The sequence below is a fragment of the Pelodiscus sinensis genome, chromosome 12 (assembly GCF_052426305.1).
Source record: "Pelodiscus sinensis isolate ZL-2025 chromosome 12, ASM5242630v1, whole genome shotgun sequence".
Classification (NCBI taxonomy): Eukaryota; Metazoa; Chordata; order Testudines; family Trionychidae; genus Pelodiscus; species Pelodiscus sinensis.
In genome coordinates, this window is record NC_143063.1 from 45,332,653 (window position 1) to 45,344,705 (window position 12,053).

A 12,053-nucleotide genomic window follows, 5' to 3' on the forward strand; every position below is an offset into this window, starting at 1 on the left:
AAAGAGAGTCAACTCCATCGCAAAGGAGAGTGGACGCTTTTTAACTCTGTTGTGGCCGCGAAAGATGGGTGGTGGCGGCGGTGGTGGACAGCCTCCATATTGGTTATGTCACTTGAAGAACAAGCCCATCCACGGACCCTTTGCTTTCACATTATGGGAAAGGGACTTTGTCCTTCATTACCTTGACATCCTCAATCAATTCTCTGCTAGCTTCTCTTGCCTTGATATGGATTCCCCCACTCTGCTGCTCTCTCCGATAGAAATAATGGGTGGCTTTGTCAATTATCTTCATCTCTTAGATATTCCTTTTCATTTCCCTCCCAGGCCCCTTTGCATACCTGACACCCCCATGGGATAGCCCCCTATCTTCTCTGCCGCAAACGCCCTCCGTCCCCACATGCCACCTGCCACCATCCTTCCGTCCAAGGACAACTCAGAAAGTTTCCATTTGGAGCTGACACAATGAATCAGCTGTGATGAGTGTTTAGTCACATGATGCTGCCACGCCTTCCACCTCTCTCCCTGGGGCTGCCTACAGCTCCCACAGCTGTCCCACCCCTGCGGCAGGCTAAGGAAGTGAAAAGCAAAGGCTGTGAATGAAGCTTGAAATGTCTTATACCATTACAAAGCCCTGTGGCTAGGTCATGAAACTAGCCCAAATCCAGCTCTCTGATTGGGTAACATCTTCCATGAGTCAACAACTCCCAACTTATAGAGCCGTAGGAAAGCCGTCATGCTTTCCATTCCATTGTCAATTTTGATCTTGTGTTATGGGGAAGGCCCTTCATTTTCAGTTCGGACTGATTTTTACTGACTCGCTCCTGGGATTTGCAAAAGCTGCTATTTGCTTACCAATTTTTCACCCAAACTTTAGACCACCCAAGAACATGAAAATATTTATTATGTTAAGAAAAGCCAAGACACTGCATTAGGTAGCTGCGTTTATGTTTATAAGTTAGTCCAAGTGTAAATGCAAGGCTGTCTGTTAAAGTAAAGCTATACTGTGGAAGATCCGCACGCCTATGTGCATGTATGTATGTACTATTAATGTACAGCTCATAACATAAACCACAGCATTAACCTGCTTTTACTTCCAATACTCTTACTTTCCTCTATTTGTTCCATTTTTTTCTGCCTCCTGTTCCCTAATATTAATTATATATACAAAATGATTAGGTAAATTAGCTATTACCTCTCAAGAGAGGGATCTTGGATTGATTGTGGATAGTTCTCTGAAAACATCCTCTTAGTGTGCAGCAGCAGTCACAAAAGCAAACATTTTACCCCTGTAAAGAATCATTTAAAAATGGGATAGAGAATAAGACCGAGAATATCGTATTGCCTCTGTATAAATCCATGGTATCCCCACATCTTGAATACTGAGTACAGATGTGGTTGCCTCATCTCAAAAAAGATATTTTAGCACTAGAAATAGTTCAGAAAAGGGCAACAAAAATTATTAGAGGTTTGGAATGGCTGCCATATGAAGAGAGATTAAAAAGACTGGGACTTTTCATCTTAGAAAAAAGCAGACTAAGGTGGGGATATGATAGAGGTCACGACTAGTGTGGAGAAAGTGAATAAGGAAAAGTTACTTGTTCTCATAACATAAAAACTGTGGGCCATCAAATGAAATTAATAGGCAGCAGATTTAAAACAAAGTATTTCTTCACTCAATGCACAGTCAATCTGTGGAACTCCTTGCCAGAGGATGTTGTGAAGACCTAGGACTTTAACAGGGTTCAAAAAAGAACTAGATAAATTCATGGAGGATCAGTCTATCACTTTTTTTTAGCCAGAATGGATAGGAATGGTGTCCCTAGCCTCTGTTTGTCAGAAGCTGGGAATAGGCAACAGGGGTAAAATCACTTGATGATTCCCTGTTCTATTCATTCCCTCTGGGGCATCTGGTATTAGCCGCTGTCGGCAGACAGGACACTAGGCTAAATGGACCTTTGGTCTGACCTAGTATGGCCGTTCTTAAATTCTTATGGTTATTTATTCAGAAGTTAATTTTTTGCACCAATTTTCATCCAGTTTTTTATTTTTGTAATAAACACTGATACATTGCTAGGAAATGTTAAACAAAATAAAACCCAAAAACCCAGGGTCTCAATTATGATAGCTTTATTGCTCTCTGGGGTTGCGTGAAGCCTTTGACTTCATGTCCCACAAAAAGCCAGCCTCGGAAATGCACTGCTGGCCATGCCTTTTTCTATAGTTGTTTGCATCAGGTTTTTAATGTAGTGCTGGCTTCCCCACCGTGGGAACCCACTTTTGCTGACTCTACACCAGCTGACTTCCCAAATCCATGTCAGCCACCAGAATCCTCTCTCTTAGGTTTACAGGCATCAACTCCAAGGAACATACTCAATTCCCAGCCATCTCCTAGTGTAATCGGTACAAATCCCTCTATATGCAGGTCATTATGCGTTGCCAAGGTCTCCAGTTACAAACCTCCCCTCTTAGAAATCCTTTGTAAGTTCACCCGCATTGTGAAATCTATGGTATAAAGCAATGTGCAAAAAATAGTTCCTTGAACAATTCTTCCTTCCTGTGCCCAGTTTTGCATAGACTTGTCACAAATGCCATAAAAAAAAACCCAGAGACAGAGAGAGAATCCTGATCTTGCAGAGGAATGGTTTTCTTGTAAAACGTCTCTTTCCATGCAGTGGGAAGATGAGCCAACAGAACTAGTAGGCTGGGGCATGTCTCTTTCTCCAAAAGATGCACTTTCCAGTGGAACATTAGCACCTCTCCAAATACCCAGAGATGTTTCCAAAGCAACTGCTGACCTTGCACTCCTACAATTCTGGGCAATCCGAGACCCAGATTTGCATGGGAACGTAACAGGTTCTTTGTGGAAATGGGGTGGCGAGATCCTGTCGGACCGGCATTATGGGGCAAGCCCATACTATTTGTGCACGTGCAGCTTTGGAGCACCCAAGAAAGGTCTGTGCCCCAGCACAGGAGAGCTGCAACTGAAGTGTTGTGACAAGGCCACTTTGAGATTCTGCCATTGGATTACGTCCGGGGGGAGGGAGGAGGCAATGCCATGGCCTTTTCAGGGATGGTACCACCCCAAGGGTTGGCCAATGTATGCAAGAGGCCTTGGGAAGAGAAGTCACAACCTCCAACTCCAAACATGCAACCCTCTGTCTAGAGCTGGGCTTTGTGCCCCAGGACATCTACAAGTGAGGGGTCACCATCTTGGATGGTCCTGAATTTCCCCTGGATCCAGTGGATGTGGAGGGCACTGGCACTATCTCGCTTCAAGCAGAGTGAAGGTTGGCAGTAGGAAAAGTCTTGTCTACTCAGCCCATTCTTCAGCTGCCCCAGGGGCCAGGGAAAGAGAAAATCCACAGAATCCCCCAACACACAACGGGGGAGCTGTAATAAGCTCTGCCCCTGGCTGAATCTTACCTGGGAAGAGGGTTTTGCAGTGTGAAAGCAGCTGCGTGGATTTCAGAGCATGGGCGGGGGGGGGGGGGGCACGGAATTTCCTAAATCTGCCAGCCAGAGGGCAATCATGCATGCATGTGAAAGCAGTAGCACCTCAATAAAACTTAGTCTTGCAGAGTACGGCACCGTGCGCAGGAATGACGGGGTTCCTGAAAAAGCCCCCCGATGCACATGCAGATATTCATACACATAGGGTGCATCTAGACCGGCAAGATTTTGTGCAAAAGCAGAAGCTTTTGCGCAAAATCTTGCCGTCTGTCTACACTGGCCGCGAATATTTGCACAAGAACACTGACTTTGTACTGTACAAAATCAGTGGTTCTTGCACAAATGCTCCAACGCGCCCGCTCAGGGATAAGCCCTCTTGCGCAAGTATTCTTGCACAAGAGGGACAGTGTAGACAGCCACGTTAATTTCTTGCGCAAGAAAGCCCGATGGCTAAAATGGTCATCGGAGCTTTCTTGCGCAAGAGAGCGTCTATACTGGGCATGGATGCTTTTGCGCAAAAGCAAATCTTTTGCACAAAGGCACATGCCAGTATAGACGCTCTCTTGCGCAAATACTTTTAATGGAAAAACTTTTCCGTTAAAAGTATTTGCGCAAAATCATGCCAGTCTAGATGCAGCCATACTCTCCAGGATAATGCCTAGCTCTTAGCTAGTCTGTTTCTTCAGATCTCTAAGCACTTTGCAAAGGAGGTCAGTATCATCATCATCCCCATGTTACAGGTGGGGAAACTGAGGCACGGAGCTGGGCAATGTCTTGCCCAAAGTCACATGGCAGAGCCAGGCACAGAAGCCAGTTCAGGGCTCTTACTCACTGCAGCACACTGCCTCCAGTGGGTTTTTGCCCATGAAAGCTTATGCTCCTACACTTCAGTTAGTCTATAAGGTGCCACAGGACTCCTCATCGCTTTTGCCTCCAGTTGTAGCTATTGATGTGTATCCATCTATACAAATAGACCTGGTCAACACACATCCAAAGGTTGTACACAGCATCCAATAAAATAGATTGTTTCACTTGCCCTGTCTCTTCCATATCCAAGGGGGTATTTTATTTTTAAAAATGGCTTTTATTCTGAAACAATATTTGGGGCAAAAATGGTCTATTTGGTCAGCTTTTGCAGGGGTGGGGGAGAGTCATGAAAAATGTGTCTTTTTCGAATGTTTCCTTTAAAGTTGGTGTTGAAAACTTTATCAAAATGCTTATCAACTCTTGTATATGCAAAGTTTTAACAATCATGTCAAACATTTCCAAGGAAAGTTTGGAAGGAAAAATGGGGGAGAAATGGCAATTTAAAAAACTGAGTAAATGAAAAATGGATCCATTTCAAATCCTTTGACACAAAATCAAGTTAGAAATCGTGAGACAAACAAGTTCACCATTTTTGACTGGCTCTGCACACACACACACAAACCTCTATGTATGAGAGAGAGACAGTGTGTGTGTGTGTGCGTGCGCGCGCGCGCGTAAATCTAGACATGCTGTTAACACCCAGTCTGTCTTTACGCTCAGCAGTGATGTAAAGATTATCCCAATAATGAAGGGGTGATCATTAGAATTTGAACTTTCGATCATTGAAAATTTGCTGCCTATGTAAGGTTAAAAACTGGGACCAAACTTACAGGTTTTGAGTCGATGAATCGGACGCTGATATACAGAGATATGTCATGTCCTGAAACAGAAGGAAAGAGACATTACAATACCTTCAATACGTTTGTAACCAGAAATCTCCACCCTCTACAATCCTCTTACCCTTGGCCCCAGACTTTTTTGGCACCCTCACCAGCATGACACTGGTGAATTAGATGTCAACTTTTGTCAGGTCTGTGGGCGTCATCTGAGCTTTGACACATTTATAGCTGAAAACCAGACCAGCTCACTTCTATGTTAATATTGTTCAAGATAAACCTATAAGGATGAGTTTAGTTTCTATAAAATGCTCGTAAATTGCTGCCTGTGTTCATCTCACTTGGAGTGGCTGAATTCCATGCTGGCAGGTAAAACATGTTTGTTTTATAGCACTGTCAAAACACCTGCTTTGAACATGTGACTTCCCCCCCCCCCCCCCGCCCCTCAGGAAGGATTATTAAAATTAGGCGGTGGGCCATCCAAGGACAAAGGCTTTGCTGATTACCCCATCCACCCATGAGAAATCACAGGCAGTAGGTCTCGTTCTATAGGTATTAATGCTGGAAGAAGGAAATAAAGATAAGTGACGTGAACATTGTTCATCTCTTTGCTGTTTGGACTCTTACAAGGGCGCTGGAACTAAGAAACAAAAGGCAGAGATCCCCAGGGTCAAACTGGGTTGGCCCTGAATAGGCATTCAAGGCTGATGGTTTACTACCCCTCCTTCATCTTTTGGAACCATAGACTGATACTCATTTGCGCATAGACGTTGCCTCCTTTAGCCCGCAAATACAACTCTCATTTCTTTCTCCTAGTTACTAACTCCTTAATTAGTTTGCAGTGCTGTGAGAGCTAAGATACCAATTGGAATATGACTGGTCTCTCAGGACGAGGAGCAAACTAACTATTTTGTTGTGTTTTAGTCCAGGCCACTACTTAGCATGATGTGCAGCTTGCATGGGTGGCAAGATAGACTGGAGAGCCCCAGGGACTGTCTGTCACTCCATGGTCAGACTGTTCCAGGGATCCAGGAGGTCACAAATTGTTATCGGGGTGATGAAATCTACTACAAAACACAGCACCTCTTTGGTATGCCTGTCCTGCTTTTGACATTGGCTGTATGACAGCCAGCTTGTAGGGTTGCCAGATAAAAATACCAGACATAGCAGGAAAAAATTGATTGAGCAAAAAAACAAACAAACAAACTACCACCACCACGGGGACCAAAGTTGTTGAGGAAAAAAAAAACAACCTCACAAAAAAAAGAGTTATGGTGCCTTTAAATCCCCACGATCCCCCCGCCCTTACCAGACGTGGCAGGGGAAGAATGTTCCAAGCGGCCTTCCGTCTGAGAAAAACAGAAAATACTGGACATTTTACATGTCCAGTAATTTCTGGGTTTTTTCCAGATAGAGCTGCAAATAGCAGACTGTCTGGGCCAATACCAGACACCTGGCAGCCCTACCAGCTTGGGATGAAATCCTTGGCCCTGTTGAAGTCAAAGGCCTCCGCAAAATCCAGGATGGAATATGGGTAAAAATTCCCCAAAGAAGGGATAGGAACATGTCATTGATTTTCCTGGATTACATAAGTTGTGGACCCTGGCTGATTTATAGCCCGCTTTTCAGACAACACCAGCCCCTGTCCAGATCAGTAAAAGGAGTTATTCTTTATTTAGGGCAGTACCCCCTCTGCCAGGCACTTTCCACATATTTAAGGACAGTCCTTGTGATGAGGGGCTCACAGTGTCATCACACCTAAACCCAGTGAAGAGCATCTATGTTTAAAACACATGGTGGAATCCTGGCTCCATGGACTCTACTGGGAGTCTTGCCATGAACATCATACTGTCCCCAGGATTTTTTCCACTGTTCCTGCTTAGCAGATCATCGTTCTGGCGAGCCCTGTTCTGATCCCAGTCAGGAAGGGCTTGTTTTTCCTAATGAAGTCAAGTGTTCCATGGAGAACACCCAAAATAAAGTGAACTTGACATGGTGCAGCCAATACTTGAGTGCTGGGACACTTGGGATTCCCGTGGTGAAGCTATGGAAAAGGATCTGAGAATCTTCCAAGCCCATATTTAGGGGATGTAGTTACAACCCAAGTATTCCTGAACTAATTGCAACATGGGTCCATCTTGGGACGTGGCTGGGACTTTCACCAAGTGCTGAGACCACGCGACAGCCAAGAATTTGGCACCATTCGGGAACCTGGTTAGAACACAGACAGTTCCCATCTATTTTTCAGCGTGGAACCAGTGTATGTTGAAGATGGGGGTGAACATGTGGTAACGAGTTCACCTCCCATGGAGCTAGTTGTGGTAGGTATGGGCCTCACCTGGATTAGGAAGATGGTGTTTAAACATCTACCCATGCAATCACTCCTATCGCTCCTTTTCCTTTTTCTAGTTATATAGAAAACCTATGGTTATAGGCAGTGCTTTTTTTTGTAAGAAAAAAGGTGCCGGCACTCCAGGCTCAAAGTTGTTGAGCAAAAAAAAAAAAAAGGAAAAGTTGTTGAGAAAAAAAAACACGCTGGGGGCCAAAATGCAGTCATGGCCCCTTTAAGAGCTGCATCGCATGTCCTGGGCGAGCTTCCGTCAGGAGCCAAGCCACCCCAGAAAATAAGTGCCGGTACGCCAGAGCACAATCCCATTCAATTAAAGTATGATGGGAAAATAGGTGCCAGAATGCCATGCTGGCACGTACTGTCACCAAAAAAGCACTGGTTATAGGGATTAAGTTAGTTCCCTTTATCTCTATACATATGAGAGAGTTTGTGTGTCTGTGTATCTCTGTGTGTGTCTGTCTGTCCATATCTGTCTGTTTGTTCAAGAACTTCCTCCTAAATAGGAGGCTAGAACTACCACATTTGATATGCAGCTTCCTCTTATCATAACTTAAAACAAGGCCGGGGTTTGGTTATGCCAGGACCATGGGATGTGCCTGGAATGAGATTGCTTCTTAGAAAACCAAACAGAAAAGAGACAGAATCACCAGGCAGGTGAAAAGCGCAGGCTGCCCCACCACCACCCCGCATCCTGGACCTGCCCCAGATTCAGAGCCTCCCACCCCCAGGGCTTATTCCCCCAATTCCTACTAGAACATTGCTGGCTGTCTCCTTTCGTCAGGGAGTGAGGGGAAAGTGCAGCTTGCTGCATTCTTCACTCTGGCTGAGGCACGGGGGCAGATGAACCTGAACCTGTCCCCACTGGGGGGCATGCGCCCCTTCCCTGCCTGTGCCCACTGGAGCTGCAACAACCATGAAGAGGTGCTTCTCACCTGGCCCCAAGCTGCTGCAGGTAGAGAGGGCTGGGACAGTCCTCCCTCCCCAGAGCAGCCTGCATACTGAACCCCTCATCTCCAGCCCCAACCTAGACCAATGACTTTAGTGAAGCCTGGACATTTTCATTTTATTTACCAAATATATATATATATATATATATATATATATATATATATATATATATATATATATATATTGAGTTACAGACCTGAGCAAAACCAGGTAAATCTTCTAGTATTATTTATGTACACTCTCCCATAAACCTGCCTTTTATTAATATCAACATGCACCAGTGAGCCTGCTTTCCTTATTTATACACTCACACACCCATTAGCCAACACACCCAGAATATACACACACACACACCTATGGCACTCCCTCCTCTTGCCCTAACACATCTTAATCTACTATATATTTGAGAAAGCGACGAGGAGTCCTGTGGCACCTTATAGATTAACTGAAGTGTAGGAGCATAAGCTTTCGTGGGCAAAGACCCACTTCGTCAGATGCATGTAGTGGAAATTCCTGACGAAGCTTTTGCCTGAAGTTTCTCCCCCACACACTCTCCCCCCCATTTGTATGGGAATATTGTTGGCTGTTCCCATGTATCAGGGAGTGAGAGGAAAATGCTCAGTTTATTGGCTAAGGCGTGGGGGGCAGATAAACCTGGACCAAACCGAGCTGGGGGGCATGCTACAGGCTCAACTACCCACCTTTGTACCCCTAGAGATGACTATGGGGAGCCTGCAGTACCCCAGTCCAGGCTGTGCTGATCAGCCGTGCTATGGAGGGGACTGGCCTGGGAGCCATTGGTAGACTGAGGCCACAGAACAGTCGGACAGTCCATCCCTGGGGGAATCTCTCTCTCTGCCTGAGCCTCTGCCAAGAGCTTAGCGGGGCCTTGTTATGGGGAAAGCCATGGTCTGAATCCACCTCTCAGCAGGGCTGACCTTAGGGACAATGGCACCCTGGGAAAATTTGTGTTGGGGGGGCCCTGATGCCTGTGGGCGTAGCACCCCCCATTTCCCCTGGCAGCCCTGGGCTCCCCAACTCCTGCACCCCCATCCTGTGCCCCCTTTACCACTAACCCCTTCATTATGCCCCCTTCTTCCCAGCCCCTGCACTTTCCTCCCACCTGTACCCCCAGCCCTGCACACCCAGCATGCCCAGCCACACTGCCCCCCTGCCCAGTACCCTCCACCCCCTTTGCACAGCAGTACCCATGCCACTTGCCCCTCCCACTCTGGCTACAGCACCCTGGGCATGGGTCCAGTTTGCCCAGCCCCAGGGCCAGCTCTGCCCCTCAGGCAGTAAGAGGTGGGCGACACTGCTCCGGGATCTCTTTGCCATCTCCTCTCTGTCCCCCTATACTGGTCAGTCTCTCCTCTTCAGACACTTGTATTGTGCCCATCACCTTGGTGTCTGGGTGCCATCACCACTGTGACTTCCCAGAGCTGGCTGTTTCCTTTCAAACGCAGAGTTCCTGCACACGTGTGCACACCCACATCCAACACACACACCGCCCACAACACACACGGGCGCAGGCAAATCCCATTTAGGAAGAGCGCACAGCGGAGCTGGAAGAGGCTGGGTGTGATGCACAGCGGTGAATCTCCCGGGAACACTGCCCTTCTATAAACCCTCTGCCTAGCGTGAGAATTCGCCTCTCGCACAATGGAGAGACTCCAAATTAGTTTGGGGAAAAGGGGGTTGGTGGTTTCCTCATCCGTACACATCACCAAACCACTGCCCGCTCTGACACGGACTGGCAGCTGCTGCCAAAGGGACGAGGGAAATTGGGTAGCGGGGGGGGGAGAGGAGTTGGCACAGGGGGTTGGCACAGCGGGTTGCAGGCCTGGGCAAGCAGGGGGGCTGCAAGTCAGGCGTGAGGTGTGTCAGAAGGGGACTCTCGAGCATTGCTTGGCGTGAGGTGCATTAGCCGAGGCAACCTGAGCGCAGCCCTGGAATACGACTCGGGGCTGCAGCTTGTGGTCAGAAGAGACAGGGCCATGCAGCTGCAGCTGGCCTATCTGACACCTGCTGGCCTCGTGCCAGAGCACCCGGTCTAGCCACAAACTAAGCAGTCACCTGCCCCCAAAGTGAGATGTGCGGCCCTGCCTGCCGCCTCCAGCCCTGTGACTAGCTCCTCTGTGCATCTTGCCAGCAGCTCCCCTCTCCCCCGCCTCTCCTCCGGAATTAACTGCTGCTCTGCGAGCCGTTTCCTCTGCCCGGCTGGAGACAGGCTCCCCCGACGGAGGAGGGAAGAGGACAGCGCTGCTGCCTGCATGGGAACAGCGCTGGGGTTTGTGGTTCCCTGCCTGGCTCTGTGATTGACACATTGCTCAATCCACCATGCCTTTCCGGTTCCCCTTTTCCTCCAGTCCCACGTGCTCGAACGTGTCGTAAGAGCGCGCTGTGGTTCGCCACCCGTCTGGCGTGGCCGGGCTCTGGCAAGGACGGCTCCCAGGCAGCTGCTGCTCCTGCAGCCGTTTCTCTGATTTTACAAATTACTCAATGGCCCTTAGAGGAAAAGCCTCCGGCTGCTATTTCTTTGTAACTCTCCTGGGCAGAAGGAAAGCCCAGCAGTGCAGGCCCACTGCTGCCGGAACAAACCCAGGATCCTCTGCTTCCCTGCATGGCCACACAGCCATCGGCAGAGGTCAACCCAAGAACCTTCCACGCCAAAGACACCAGGTCTCTGCCACTGTGAACATGCAACAGCTCCCGGGGGAATGCCCTCTGACCTTTCACCCTGGCCGGAAGTTTCCCCAACTACAGGAGATGTTTGAATGGCAATGCCGGCCTCCAGAATAGCTGCTGAGCTCCTCAGGTTACTGTTGCAGCCTATGGAGCTAGGGGAAAGTCCTACCCACACTGTAATATGGACGGAGCCTACTCCCTCCCCAAGAGGAGTGGAAGATAAACAGGAGAGTGGCCCAGCAGGGAGGAAGCATGGTAGCACGTGAAACTGGGCTTCCAGAAACCTGGAGTCTCTTCTTAGCACTATCACAGAACTGTTGGGTACCCTTGTACAAGTCACTGCCTGGCTCTGTGCCTCAGTTTCCCCTCCCACCTATCTTGTCTGTTTTGTCCTGCAAGCTCTTCTCGGCAGTGGGTGTCTCTGGCTAAGTGTATGTACAGCACGTAGTACAATGGGGCCCTAATCTCGCTCAAGGGAGACAACTGGTAATAATAACAGTCGCTGGAAGGGAGAGACTATCAGACAGGAGAGTGGGGAACACAAGTATGGAGGGCTTAGAAGCTGCAGAGACCGAGAGGCACAAGAGATGTATGGATTTGTCTAGTCAGTTAAATACCGCTTCAAGCAGCAGAACCAGCTGACTCAGGCATGGGTACAGGTAGAATCTAGTCCGACATCCTTGGGATCTGACTGGTGCCAAACCAGACAATTTACCAAACCATGGGAGGTCAATATTGTCTAGCAGCATGACCAACACTTCCACTGCTTACTGGGCTCTTAGAAGACATTTAGGGGAATATTAGAGCTAAATAACAGCACAGAACACTGAGAGCCAGGACTGGTGACTGCAAACAAACTTTATGGGACAGCAGGAAACTTGGCCACACCCACGTTCAGTGTATATCCAGCTAACTAAAGTCATGCCGGACAATGGAGGTTGCCAGACCAGAGAGTGCCGGACTAGAGAGGTTCA

At 47.9% G+C, this 12,053-nt stretch overlaps 1 protein-coding gene across 5 annotated transcripts in view; it reads right to left on the reverse strand.

The window, feature by feature from the left end:
* LOC102456181 (dual specificity protein phosphatase 22-A-like) overlaps positions 1-12,053 on the reverse strand; it is a 60,441-nt gene that overhangs the window by 24,279 nt on the left and 24,109 nt on the right. For all 5 annotated transcript variants that reach the window (XM_025178615.3, XM_075939950.2, XM_006137364.5 and 2 more), the window contains one exon: positions 5,088-5,137. In XM_025178615.3, coding sequence (XP_025034400.3) covers positions 5,088-5,137 — 50 coding nt within the window. The remainder of the gene's footprint in view (positions 1-5,087; positions 5,138-12,053) is intronic.